Raw genomic sequence first — 12012 nt, forward strand, 5'->3', positions numbered from 1 at the left:
AGTGAAGAAACGACGGGCGACATCAGTGATTCCATGGATTTTGTGCTCCTCAACTTTGCAGAAATGAACAAGCTGTGGGTGCGAATGCGGCATCAGGGCCACAGCCGCGACAGGGAGAAGCGAGAGCGGGCGCGGCAGGAGCTGCGGATCCTGGTGGGGACCAACCTGGTGCGCCTCAGCCAGCTGGAGGGCGTCAACGTGGAGCGCTACAAGCAGGTGTCTTTTCGCTCGTCACCTCTTCTCATGTCCGGAGGGATCACTGGGGTCTGATTTTAAAAATCGAAATATTTTTGTAAAATGACATCGAAGAAGACTTAAATAAACCGAAAGATACGTTTTGTGTTTGTGGCGTGGAAGGTTGAATATTACCAGTTTCCCTTTTTTAATTGAGATGAACTATATTTTGCTGTAGATTTACTCTAAGCTACGTAAGATCGTGGGGTTTGGTGAAGGGATAAACACCTAAGTCTGGGGGAGAAGAGAGCAGGGAGCCACAGACATTTTTTGTGAAGCATCAGAGAGGAAACGCTGGTTACTCTGCCGCCTGGAACTGCTGTGCCGTGGGTCTCGCTGAAGCCGGCACAGACGGGCGGCAGCAACCTCCAGGTCAGCCAGGCTGTGACCCCTGGAGGCGGCGGTCCGGAATAGACCACCCACACATAATCCACTGCGTATAAAGGCACAGGAGCGACCTTTACACTAGATGGTTCTGGAATATGGGCATCTGTATGCAGACAAAACCCCTGCCTGTGACCCAGCCTCATACCACGAAAAAAACTAAAAAATGGGCCAGAGACCTACACCTAAACTCTATTAAAATCTTTAGGAGAAAACACAAAGGAAGTCTCTATAACCTTGGATTAGACAGAGATTTCTGAGGGCTTAAAAAGCACAAACCATAAAAGATAAAAGATTAATGAAATGGACTTCATCCCAGATGAATTTTACTAAATAGAAACACAGGGTTTTTAATTTAATAATTCTCTGTAAAATTAAAATACTTTTATTGATTTCAGAGAGGAAGGGAGAGGAGAGAGAGATAGAAACATCATTGATGAGAGAGAATCATGGATCAGCTGCCCCCTGTATGCCCCACACTGGGGATGGAGCCCACAACCTGGGCCTGTGCCCTGACCAGGAATTTAACTGTGACCTCCTGGTTCATAGGTCGATGCTCAACCACCGAGCCATGCCAGCCGGGCTATAAAATTTTAATCTAGAAATGAAGCATGGATGAGAAAAATCTAAAATGTGATTTTTAAATTAATAGTCCAAGTGTGTTACTAGAGAGGTGACTTAAGATTTTGAAAATCGTATTTTAACTCTTACTTTTCTCTCTCAGATCGTCTTGACCGGCATATTGGAGCAAGTCGTCAATTGTCGGGATGCTTTGGCTCAAGAATACCTCATGGAGTGTATTATCCAGGTGGGTCACAACACTTCATTGATGTTCTTTATTTTTTTATTTTAAAGATTTTTTAAAACATTTTTATTGATTTCAAAGAGGAAGGAAGAGGGAGAGAGAGATTGAAACATCCATGATGAGAGGGAATCGTGGATTGGCTGCCTCCTGCAAGTCCCCCACTGAGGATGGAGCCCACAACCCAGGCCTGTGCCCTGACTGGGAATCGAACCTGGGACCTTTCAGTTCCCAGGCCGATGCTCTATCCACTGAGCCAAACCGGCTAGGGCAATTTTATGTTTTTTTAAACGACCCACTTTATAGTTCATTAATTTTCATATTTACAAAAACTCTTGACAGAGTAGAAATGAGCTTTGCTGAATAAAGAATTCCTTTGTCCTGCTGCTCACTCGCGGTCTTTGTGTTTTCCTCCCCACGTGTCAGAGCGTCCCCTCCCCGTTCCCCAGGTCTCATTAGTTGTAGCGTAATTGTGGGTGCGCTGTGGTGAGTGGGATAGTCTGTCTGGGCTTATGTTTGGAGAGGCTTCAAGTATTTTACTTTAGTCCTCTGAGATTGAAGCGATTTCTCCCACAAATATGAACTTCCAGTACCGCAGTAAGTCCAGAATCTCGTGTGAACTGTGTGTACTTTACCAGTCAGCTCTGGTGTGATGTGGTTTCCAGGTTTTCCCTGACGAATTCCACCTTCAGACCTTGAACCCTTTTCTCCGGGCCTGCGCGGAGTTACACCAGAACGTGAATGTGAAGAACATCATCATCGCTCTGATCGACAGGTAAGCGCTCCCAGTGCTGGAGGGCGAGCGTGCGGACCGGAGATGACAGTGTGAGGCGCTGTCCTGAATGGTCTCCGCGGCCTCCTCATTACCGCAGTGCTCTTCGTGTCCGTGCGCTGTTCAGTCCTGTGAGCGTCAGTACCTACTCGCGCTCGCCTCACCTAGGCGTGGAAGAGGTTTAGCGTTTAATTGTGCAGAAAGCATGAGATAATGAACATATGCTATACATAAACATATTTTTATTGATTTCAGAGAGGAAGGGAGGAGAGAGAGACGCATCAATGATGAGAGGAGTCATTGATCAACTGCCTCCTGCACGCCCTCCACTAGGGATGGAGCCCACAACCCCGGGCATGTGCCCTGACCAGGAATCTAACCGTGACTTCCTGGTTCATAGGTCGATGCTCAACCACTGAGCCACGCCAGCCGGGCTAAAGATTGTTCTTTATAATCATCTGTTGAATACACCTGTCACTTTCATGCATTTCTATCCATATCACTTTCATGCATTTCTATCCATATCTCATTAATTAGGGTTCAAAGAATTTGGCAGAATTGGCCTGTTGAATACCATTTCTGTGCGGTGTCAGGCTTGGGGTGAAGCGGGCATGCAGGGAGGTCAGGCTTCACTGCACACTGTTCAGTTGGAAGTGATGGGCTGCATCCTGTGTCCTCTTTGAAGCCCTTGTTGTTCTGGGAGAAAGGCCTGTAGGAAACAGGGACGGCGTGGGAGTGACATGTCACCTGGGACCCCCTGCTCAGCTCCCTGCCCCTAAACAAGGCTGTCCTGCCCCCAGGTTAGCGTTGTTTGCGCACCGAGAGGACGGGCCTGGCATCCCCGCAGACATCAAGCTCTTTGACATATTCTCGCAGCAGGTGGCGACTGTGATCCAGGTGGGTGTGGCTTTGCCCAGGTCCCCGCCTGAACCCCGGGCTGGGAGGCCCTTGTGTACCTGCGTAGGGTGAACCCCGTGCCTTCTCCACCGCAGTCTAGACAGGACATGCCCCCGGAGGACGTCGTGTCCTTACAAGTCTCCCTCATCAACCTGGCCATGAAGTGCTACCCGGACCGCGTGGACTATGTCGACAAAGTTCTGGAGACGACAGTGGAGATATTTAACAAGCTCAACCTTGAACAGTGAGTCAGTTACATTCTCTTGTAAAAGCCCCCGAAGGCACCTTTCTGTCCCAGATTTGTTTTTCTTCGTCCGTTCCTTTCTGAAGGGTTAGCGTCTGTCTGTGTCAAGCATTTGTTCGAGGGACATGCTTGGTGCTGGTCGGGGCAGAGAGAGGGACTGATGGTGTGGCTGCTGCCTGGTCAGGTGGTGGCTCATGGAGCGCAGGCGGCTCCCGGGACCGCGTCTCCAGTTCAGGCCCCTCTGAATAATGAACGAGTTCGTTCTGAACCCGAGGGAGGCTCTTGACGCCAAGCAGCAGCTCCATGAGAAGGGGTTCCAACAGATGAGTGGGCTGCGAAACGTAAGGGCGTGCAGGATGGCAGGTGTGGGCGTGGCGGTGCTCTGAGATCCCTGTCTGCTGGGAGCTTTGCTGCCATCAAGGAGAGAAGACACAGCGGCCTTACGCAGCTCTCCGGGCCTGTGACTCCCTCTAGTGGCCACTGTGGGCACTTCCGAGCCCTTTGTCTTTCTCTGCGTCCCCTTCCTGTCCCGCCCTCCTCTGCTGTTGAACCTGGGGTCCTGCTGGCCCCTCACCGTGTGTTATTGTTCCACCTCCTGCCGGCGCCCTCCTTCCGCCTCCGGTGTCTGCTGCACCAGGAGGGTTGCTTTTTCTTTTTCCTCCTCCTAGCCCCCTCTTCCCTTGGGTCTGCCATTTTTGTGTGACCCGAAAAGCATTTCAGGTCTTGAATGACAGCACTGATGTCTCCATTACTTCCCTGACTAAGTGCATTTTAAAGTAAAATTAGATAAATTAAAGAATTAGAAATCCCGATCTCTCAAATTTTCTAAATGGCCGCGGTCCCTCGGTCTCACAGAAGCGCCACAGGTGCTGCCTGAAACCCAGCCACTCGTCCTGAATCACCGCCATCCGATGCAGAAGCGGGAGTTGGCTTCCCCCCGTTTGGTGGCCTCGCTAGTTTGGCCTGGATTTTTCTCCCTGCTTACCTTCGTCCTGCTAAACAGTGCTTACTGGCCACCCCGGGACCCGAGCTCCCGCCTCCTTCCTTTAGAGACAGCAAATTCCAGACAGTCATTCTGCCTCCAGCTCCACAGCCTGCATTACTGAGTCGCCTTGTTGTCACTAGGGCATCAGTAGGTGAATAAACGTGTCAGGACGGGCGTCTGGGAAGGAGGGCGTTGGGGTAGGGGTGGTGGTCCCCTGGGCCGTTTCCTCTCTGTGTCAATGAGAAGGCAGGTGGTCGTGAGCCCAGCGCCGCCGTCTGCCTGCGGGAGCTGGTTCTGCTCGGTAAAGGCCGCCCTGCCTCTCGCAGCATCGCCACCAGCAGCGCGGTCTCCAAGGAGCTCACCAGGCTGCTGAAGATCCCCGTGGACGCCTACAGCAACGTGCTGACCGTCCTGAAGCTGAGGCACTTCCCCCCGCTCTTCGAGTACTTCGACTACGAGTCCCGGAAGAGCATGAGCTGCTACGTGCTCAGCAATGTGCTGGATTATAACACGGAGATCGTCTCTCAGGACCAGGTAAGGGCGCCGGCCGGCGTGCTGTGTGGTTGCAAGTGGCTGCCCGTGGTGGTGGTGACGGGAGTGGAGGCGCATGAGGAGGAGACGGGGCGCTGGACCCTCCCCAGAACGAGGGCCGTGGCTGCCTGGCACCTGCCGCGGGTCCCTGCAGACGGAGTGCTGCCTGCGCGTCCTCGCTCGCAGGGCTTGTCCTGTGGATGCTGCCGGGCGACTTCACGGCTGCCAACCCCTTGACAGCGCTTTTTCTGCCGAAGGCTTCACCTGGGGGCTCTGTCTCACGCACAGGTGGACTCCATCATGAACCTCGTCTCCACGCTGATCCAGGACCAGCCCGATCAGCCCGCAGAAGACCCTGACCCCGAGGACTTTGCCGACGAGCAGAGCCTCGTGGGCAGGTTCATCCACCTCCTGCGGTCCGAGGACCCCGACCAGCAGTACCTGGTACGAGTGAGCTCTGCCCCCGCCCGCGGTGCCAGGGGAAGCAGGCACAGACGTGGCTCACGGGCTCACGCAGCGGGGCCGTGGGAGGGTTTGAGAGAATGGCGGCCGATAAGAGATGAGGCGGAACCCGTAGACTTCCCTTTCTTTGTACACAGTTGTTTGCAGTGTTCTGGAGTCTGTTCCGTTTGGAGACTTAAGAACCACAGAAAAGCCATGTTCCCTTCGTTGGGTGTCTAGGAACCATTCCACGCTCATAGCCTTTTAACTGTTGCTTTAACGTGTAAGCAACCATCCTTGTGTTCAAGGTTTGCAAGTGTCAGTTGTGCTTGCCACATTGAAAACGGAACGGAGTCTGTCCTCAGCGCTCTGCCAGCGAGCGCTCAGGGAAACGTTCAGGCCCCTCCCTGCCCTGACGGGGTGGGCCCTGCAGCCTCTCTGAGCCCCCGTTTGCGAGATGGGGTTCGTGTGTGTTGGGTGACGGATGCCTGCGAGAGCAGAGGTGTGACGTGCCCGCGGCGGGGCTGGCAGCGCCTCCTCTAATTGGATGATGGTGAATCACGGTGCAGAGAAGACTGATGGTTTTGTGGTTTTTTGGGCAGATTTTAAACACGGCACGGAAACATTTTGGAGCTGGCGGGAACCAGCGGATCCGCTTCACGCTGCCGCCCCTGGTGTTCGCGGCCTACCAGCTGGCCTTCCGCTACAAGCAGAATTCCAAAGTGGTGGGTGTGCTGCTCAGCGTGCCCTGCTCTTCCCTTTCCCTCCCCAGTGTGCACTTCAGTGTATTTCTATAGAAAACGTCCAACACACAAGCAGCCGGTGGTGTCCTAAACCCCAGTGTCGGCGGCTCTCAGCTCCCCTGCGTCCCTCAGTGATGTTGGCAGGTCAGACACCGGCCGAGGGCTCAGGGATGAGAGTTCAGCCGGGTGAAGTGTGTGCTCGAAGCTTCCCTGCGTCTACAGGTCACTGGTGAGACACGATGAGTCTGTTGCACAGCTGCTCAGTCTTTAGTCTGACAGAGCGGCTGCATTGCCAGCTCCGCAGTGTAGCTGCCACAGGGCAGGGCTCCTGCAGGGCAGGCGGGTGGGCCGCCCTAGCTCTGCCAGGGGAGGCCGGCGCCTGTCACCTCTGAGAGCCCCATCGAGGCATCTTGGGGTTGGACCCATTGTGGTTCTTTTGTTTGTTTGCTTTTTAATTTTTTCAATTCTTATTTTTAAAATACATTTTCATTGATTTCAGAGAGGAAGGGAGAGGGAGAGAGAGATAGGAACATCAATGATGAAGAGAATCATTGATCGGCTGCCTCCTGCACGCCCCCCACTGGGGATCGAGCCCACATCCCGGGCATGTGCCCTTGACCGGAATTGAACCCAGGGCCCTCAGTCCACGGGCTGACGCTCTACCTGCTGAGCCACACCGGTAGGCTGGACCATTACTTCTGAGCTGCTGTGAAGTGGAGAGCAGGACCGTGAACAAGGTCCCCATCACGTTACCTTTGCAGAGCAGAAAGGAAGGAAGACCTTCGCACACAGTGTTATCAGTGATGATTGCTGCCATAGGTTTAGGGATGACTTTAATTTTACACATCTTTTTTTGTTTATTTTTCTGATTTTGTCCAAATTTGAAATGTGTTGCTTTTCTGATGAGAGAGACCAGATGCCTAGCATTGAGAGTGCACAGTGAGCTGGAAGGGCGGCGCGAGAAGACTCCCGCTGCGTCCCCGTGCGCTTCGTGGATGAGCGAGAGAGAGAACAGACAGCTGCCTGCCCCCTGCTGGTTCTGTGGGGGCTCATGTGCAGCGAGTGCCCTGAGCACGGCCTCCGACCTAAGGGGCCCACACGCTTCCTGTTGCAGGACGACAAGTGGGAGAAGAAGTGCCAGAAGATCTTCTCCTTCGCTCACCAGACCATCAGCGCCCTGATCAAGGCCGAGCTGGCGGAGCTGCCCCTCCGGCTGTTCCTGCAGGGCGCCCTGGCGGCCGGCGAGATCGGCTTTGAGAACCACGAGACAGTAGCGTACGAGTTCATGTCCCAGGTGAAGGCCTGTCCCCTTCTGGGCTCGGTCGCCTGGGGTGGTGCCCAGGGCTGCCCCTCCCTTCCCACCGGCTGGGGACCTCTTAGTGCTGCAGCCGCTGGGACTGGTTTGGAGAGGGAACCCCATCAGTTAGTTACTGGGTGCTAGTGAGACCCAGGACTTCCAAGCGGCCACGGCCAAACTTCCTTGGAAAAAAGTTCCTTTGCTCATTCGGTTGGGGAAGCCGGGGTTAAGCAAAAGCTAAGACCCGTCTTCCTGCTGCAGCTGGTCAGCATCTTCGCTGCCTCCTGCCTCTCCCGGGCCGCACGCTCTCATCCGAAGCTGGTGGAAGGCCCCCCCCCGTGGGGTGTGGTGGAAATGCTGGGGAAATGCCCGCGGGCAGGGCTGGTGCCTAAAGGCCCCCTGCTCTGCCCGCCAGGCGTTCTCCCTGTACGAGGATGAGATCAGTGACTCCAAAGCCCAGCTGGCAGCCATCACGCTGATCATTGGCACGTTCGAGAGGATGAAGTGCTTCGGCGAGGAGAACCACGAGCCGCTGAGGACGCAGTGCGCTCTCGCCGCCTCCAAGCTCCTGAAGAAGCCGGACCAGGGCCGAGCCGTGAGCACCTGCGCCCATCTCTTCTGGTCCGGCAGGAACACCGACAAGAACGGGGAGGAGGTGAGGCGCGCCGGGGCCGCTGCGGGAGGGAGCGCGGGTGGCGGGCTGTGCCTGGAGGGAGGCGCTGGCGTGCCAGGAAACCATACCCGGAACAGGGCTCCTTTAAAGAAACGGAAAGGAAAGGAATGTATAGGGTCACATCCTGCAGGGACGCCTCCGCTTAGGACTGTTGTAATAGTGCATCGATGCCGCTGCCCGTAGCAGACACACATGCCCAGGCCGGCCTGCTCAGTGCAGTGGCTGCTGCCTCCGCAGACAGCGTCGGTCGCACAGGGAGGGTGTGCCCTCACCTGCGTCCCACTCGGCGCCACTTCAGCAGCGTGTGGCCGCTCCGTGTCTGTCCGCGTCTGCTGATGCTCAGTGTCAGGCTTGTTCTTGGTCGTTACGCTGTGGTGTGTGACCTGTGCTCTGTGGCGTCCCTGCCGTCACTGCTGGGGGCGTCCTGTGCTGCACCATGCAGATGGGGCTGTGCTTGCTGTCTGCTCTGACTGCTCCACCCGCCAGACATCCCCGACTCCCGCCCACTCCCCGGCTTCCTCTCACACAGTTAATGGACTGCTGTGGAGGCTGAACGTAGCTCACTCACGCACAGGAAACCAGGAAACTTGTGTGACTTGTTTTACCGCAGTACTGTAGTGGTCTGGAACCTAGCCCACAGTATCTCCGAGGTATGCTGTCTATAAATACAAAACATAAATACACAAAACAAGTAACCTATTTGCTTTAAAACGTAGCTGTGTGCTTTAGAAAATGAAGATTTAAATTCCTTTTGTCCCTTTAAACATGAGAGGCGCTGTAGAGTTGTGTTCATCTCCCTGTGTGGCTGGACATGGGTGATCCATTGATCTCTTTAAACGCCCCCCCCCCCCACCCCCCGCCTTTCATTCCAGCTGCATGGAGGCAAGAGGGTCATGGAATGCCTGAAGAAAGCGCTGAAAATAGCAAACCAGTGCATGGACCCCTCGCTGCAGGTGCAGCTCTTTATAGAGATTCTGAACCGATACATCTACTTTTACGAGAAGGAGAATGATGCGGTAAGCGACCTCGGTTTCCCTTCCTGCTCTCCGGGTTGATGCGTACGGAGTTTGTCATCCTGACACCGTCTTCTTTGTTTACAAGGCTCAGGGCTGGGAGAGGTCCCTACTGCGTCTCCAAAACCCCGCTCTGTCTGTGTGCGCGCATCTCGTTTGCTTAGGGATGTTTTGTAGAAACAGCCACTGAACGTCTAAAGCACGAAGTAACTCACACAGGAGGCTGACGTGTTGTCACGTGCACGTTTAGAGTGATTCCTGAGGAAGGAATGATGTTCTGCTCCCAGCAGTAGCGTTGGTCAAGATTTGTAGGTTAAATCCTAGTTTGCTGTTGTTCCCTTACTGGTTCATGACGCTCTGTATTTTTTAATACCCCCCTTTTTTTATGACTAGCCAATAGTTAGTTGTAGCTTAAACCAGGAACCCTGTTCTCATCTCTCTTTTTTTCAAAAATATATTTTATTGATTTTTTTACAGAGAGGAAGGGAGAGGGATAGAGAATTAGAAACATTGATGAGAGAGAAACATTGATCAGCTGCCTCCTGCACACCTCCTACTGGGGATGTGCCCGCAGCCAAGGTACATGTCCTTGATCAGAATAGAACCTGGGATCCTTCAGTTCGCAGGCCGACGCTCTATCCACTGAGCCAAACGGGTTAGGGCAGTGGTCGGCAAACTCATTAGTCAGCAGAGCCAAATATCAACAGTACAACAATTGAAATTTCTTTTGAGAGCCAAATTTTTTAAACTTAAACTATATAGGTAGGTACATTGTTATTAACTTAATTAGGGTACTCCTAAGGCTTAGGAAGAGCCACACTCAAGGGGCCAAAGAGCCGCATGTGGCTCGCGAGCCGCAGTTTGCCAACCACTGGGTTAGGGCATCATAATTACTCTGGTAATTGGTGAGAGTAACACAAGCTCCTCAAAATGTTTTTATTAAATTACCTTTGACCCTCTGTGGTGCGTGCTGGATCGTGAGCTGTGCACATTGTTTTTAGGTCACAATTCAGGTTCTGAACCAGCTTATCCAGAAGATCCGAGAAGACCTCCCCAATCTCGAGTCCAGTGAAGAGACGGAGCAGATTAACAAGCATTTCCACAACACGCTGGAGCACCTGCGCCTGAGGCGGGAGTCCCCGGAGTCCGAGGGGCCCATTTACGAAGGCCTCGTCCTGTGAAGGGGGCAGGCCCTGCTCCTCCCCATGCAGAGGGTGTAGTCCGTAGGCCTCCCTCCCATAGATTGTGCCTTCAGAAATGCTGAGGTAGGCTTCCCGTCTCTTACCTGTGATGTGTGTGACCCAGCACCTCCGGACACTCACCTTCAAGACCTTAATAAAGTTATTCACTTCATAAGTGTTCAGGTCGACTGATCACCCAAAGTGGCATGATTGATTTGCTATTTAAAATTATCGTGATTTGTAAAAAAACAAAACAAAAGTATTTAAAAACCACTTCTCGCGGCTACTAATGAAGCTCTCCTTCCTCTCTTCCTGTCCTGCTCCATGTTGGTTGTGTAATTTCCTCGTGACTGGGAGTACTAACCCGGAAGTGTCTGTCTCTTTGATCGCTAGTCCAGTGTGAGGTTAATTTAGGCGAAAGGAATACTGTATGTGAAATTCAGCTGGGGCTCCTCCCTCAGTGCAAGATGAGGCCCTGTGTAATATTTCCCGAAAACTAGAATATATTAATGCATGTTTGAGGCTCTAAAGCACCATGGTCAAAACCAGAAGCTATATTTTGCATATTTGGACTCAGCCATCCATTAAGAACCTATGTCGTCCTCTTGACATATTTATCAAAATAATTTTGTTCTAAATAGTATACAATAGAAAATTTGTGATCTAGATGATTCATGTACAACCTTCAGTGTCAATTTAGGGGGAAATGCATCAGACCATTATCACAATTTTTTTTTCACCAGTGAGAATAAAGTTGCTATTAACAATCTGGACTCTTCCTTTCATACTGAGTCATAAAGGAACTAGCAGGTGCCTGTGGACGGAGGCGCTTTTCCTGTGCAGACTGCTCGGCCTCGCTGTCACCACCAGGCTCCTGCCCCATCACACCTGGCGTCCTGGAGGCCTCTGCTGTCGCTGGCCTGTCATGGCTGCTGGAGTTCGGCTGGTTTCTTTCTTTTTTTTTTTAAAAAATATATTTTATTGATTTTATTACAGAGAGGAAGGGAGAGGGGACAGAGAGTTGGAAACATCAATGAGAGAGAAATATCGATCAGCTGCCTCCTGCACACCCCCTACTGGGGATGTGCCCACAGCCAAGGTACATGCCCTTGACCGGAATCAAACCTGGGACCCTTTAGACTGCAGGCCGACGCTCTATCTACTGAGCCAAACTGGTTAGGGCTTGGCTGGTTTCTGATGCTCGCTGTGCTGGGTTAAATTGGGTGCTACTTACCTTTATTTATTTTTATTTTTTTACCTATCTTCTTGGTGACTCTTTCCTCATCTGTATTCCTGGCCTCAGAGGATGGTTTTTGAATCTTGAATGAGGATGCAGGGAGAGAACGGTAGCTACCATTGGGGATCATACTTGGCTTTGATGAGTAAATGTGGGCAAAACTCACGTTAGTAAATTTAATTTGACATGATTTCCAAATGGTGTGAGTGTGTGTAGGTGGCGAAGGCGCAGGCGGAGGGTGATGGTGGTGAAAGGGGCCAGGGCACTGCCCGAGGAAGGTGAGCAGGGGAAGCCACCAGGCGCGGCACAAAGGCCAACCTCGGTGTGTTTACTGTCCAGCCGGTGCCCCTTCCGCTTTGCCCAGTTCCATGCCGGGCTCGGGAGCGTTTGGAAATCATCCCAAATGATGACATTGCAACTTCCTCAAGTTCCGCCCAGTGAACAGACCCAGAGCTCGGCCGCGAACAGCGGTCCGCCCGGCCAGTAGGGGCGCCCGGGCGCTGCCCCGGCCTGGAGGCGCCCGGAGGGGGCGGGCCTCTGCCGGCTGGGGGCGGCGGGCGCGCAGCTTCCCTGTGATT

General features: G+C 53.0%; 1 protein-coding gene across 1 annotated transcript in view; it reads left to right on the forward strand.

The window, feature by feature from the left end:
• VPS35 (VPS35, retromer complex component) overlaps positions 1–10964 on the forward strand; it is an 18295-nt gene extending 7331 nt beyond the window's left edge. The window contains exons 6-17 of the mRNA XM_014450378.2: positions 3–216; positions 1343–1426; positions 2086–2195; positions 2993–3089; positions 3185–3333; positions 4645–4852; positions 5138–5293; positions 5893–6015; positions 7148–7327; positions 7746–7985; positions 8876–9019; positions 10018–10964. Coding sequence (XP_014305864.1) covers positions 3–216; positions 1343–1426; positions 2086–2195; positions 2993–3089; positions 3185–3333; positions 4645–4852; positions 5138–5293; positions 5893–6015; positions 7148–7327; positions 7746–7985; positions 8876–9019; positions 10018–10197 — 1885 coding nt within the window. The 3' untranslated portion in view covers positions 10198–10964. The remainder of the gene's footprint in view (positions 1–2; positions 217–1342; positions 1427–2085; positions 2196–2992; positions 3090–3184; positions 3334–4644; positions 4853–5137; positions 5294–5892; positions 6016–7147; positions 7328–7745; positions 7986–8875; positions 9020–10017) is intronic.
• The last annotated feature ends 1048 nt before the right edge of the window (positions 10965–12012 follow it).

Source organism: Myotis lucifugus, unplaced genomic scaffold, assembly GCF_000147115.1.
Source record: "Myotis lucifugus unplaced genomic scaffold, Myoluc2.0 scaffold_2149, whole genome shotgun sequence".
Lineage (NCBI taxonomy): Eukaryota > Metazoa > Chordata > Mammalia > Chiroptera > Vespertilionidae > Myotis > Myotis lucifugus.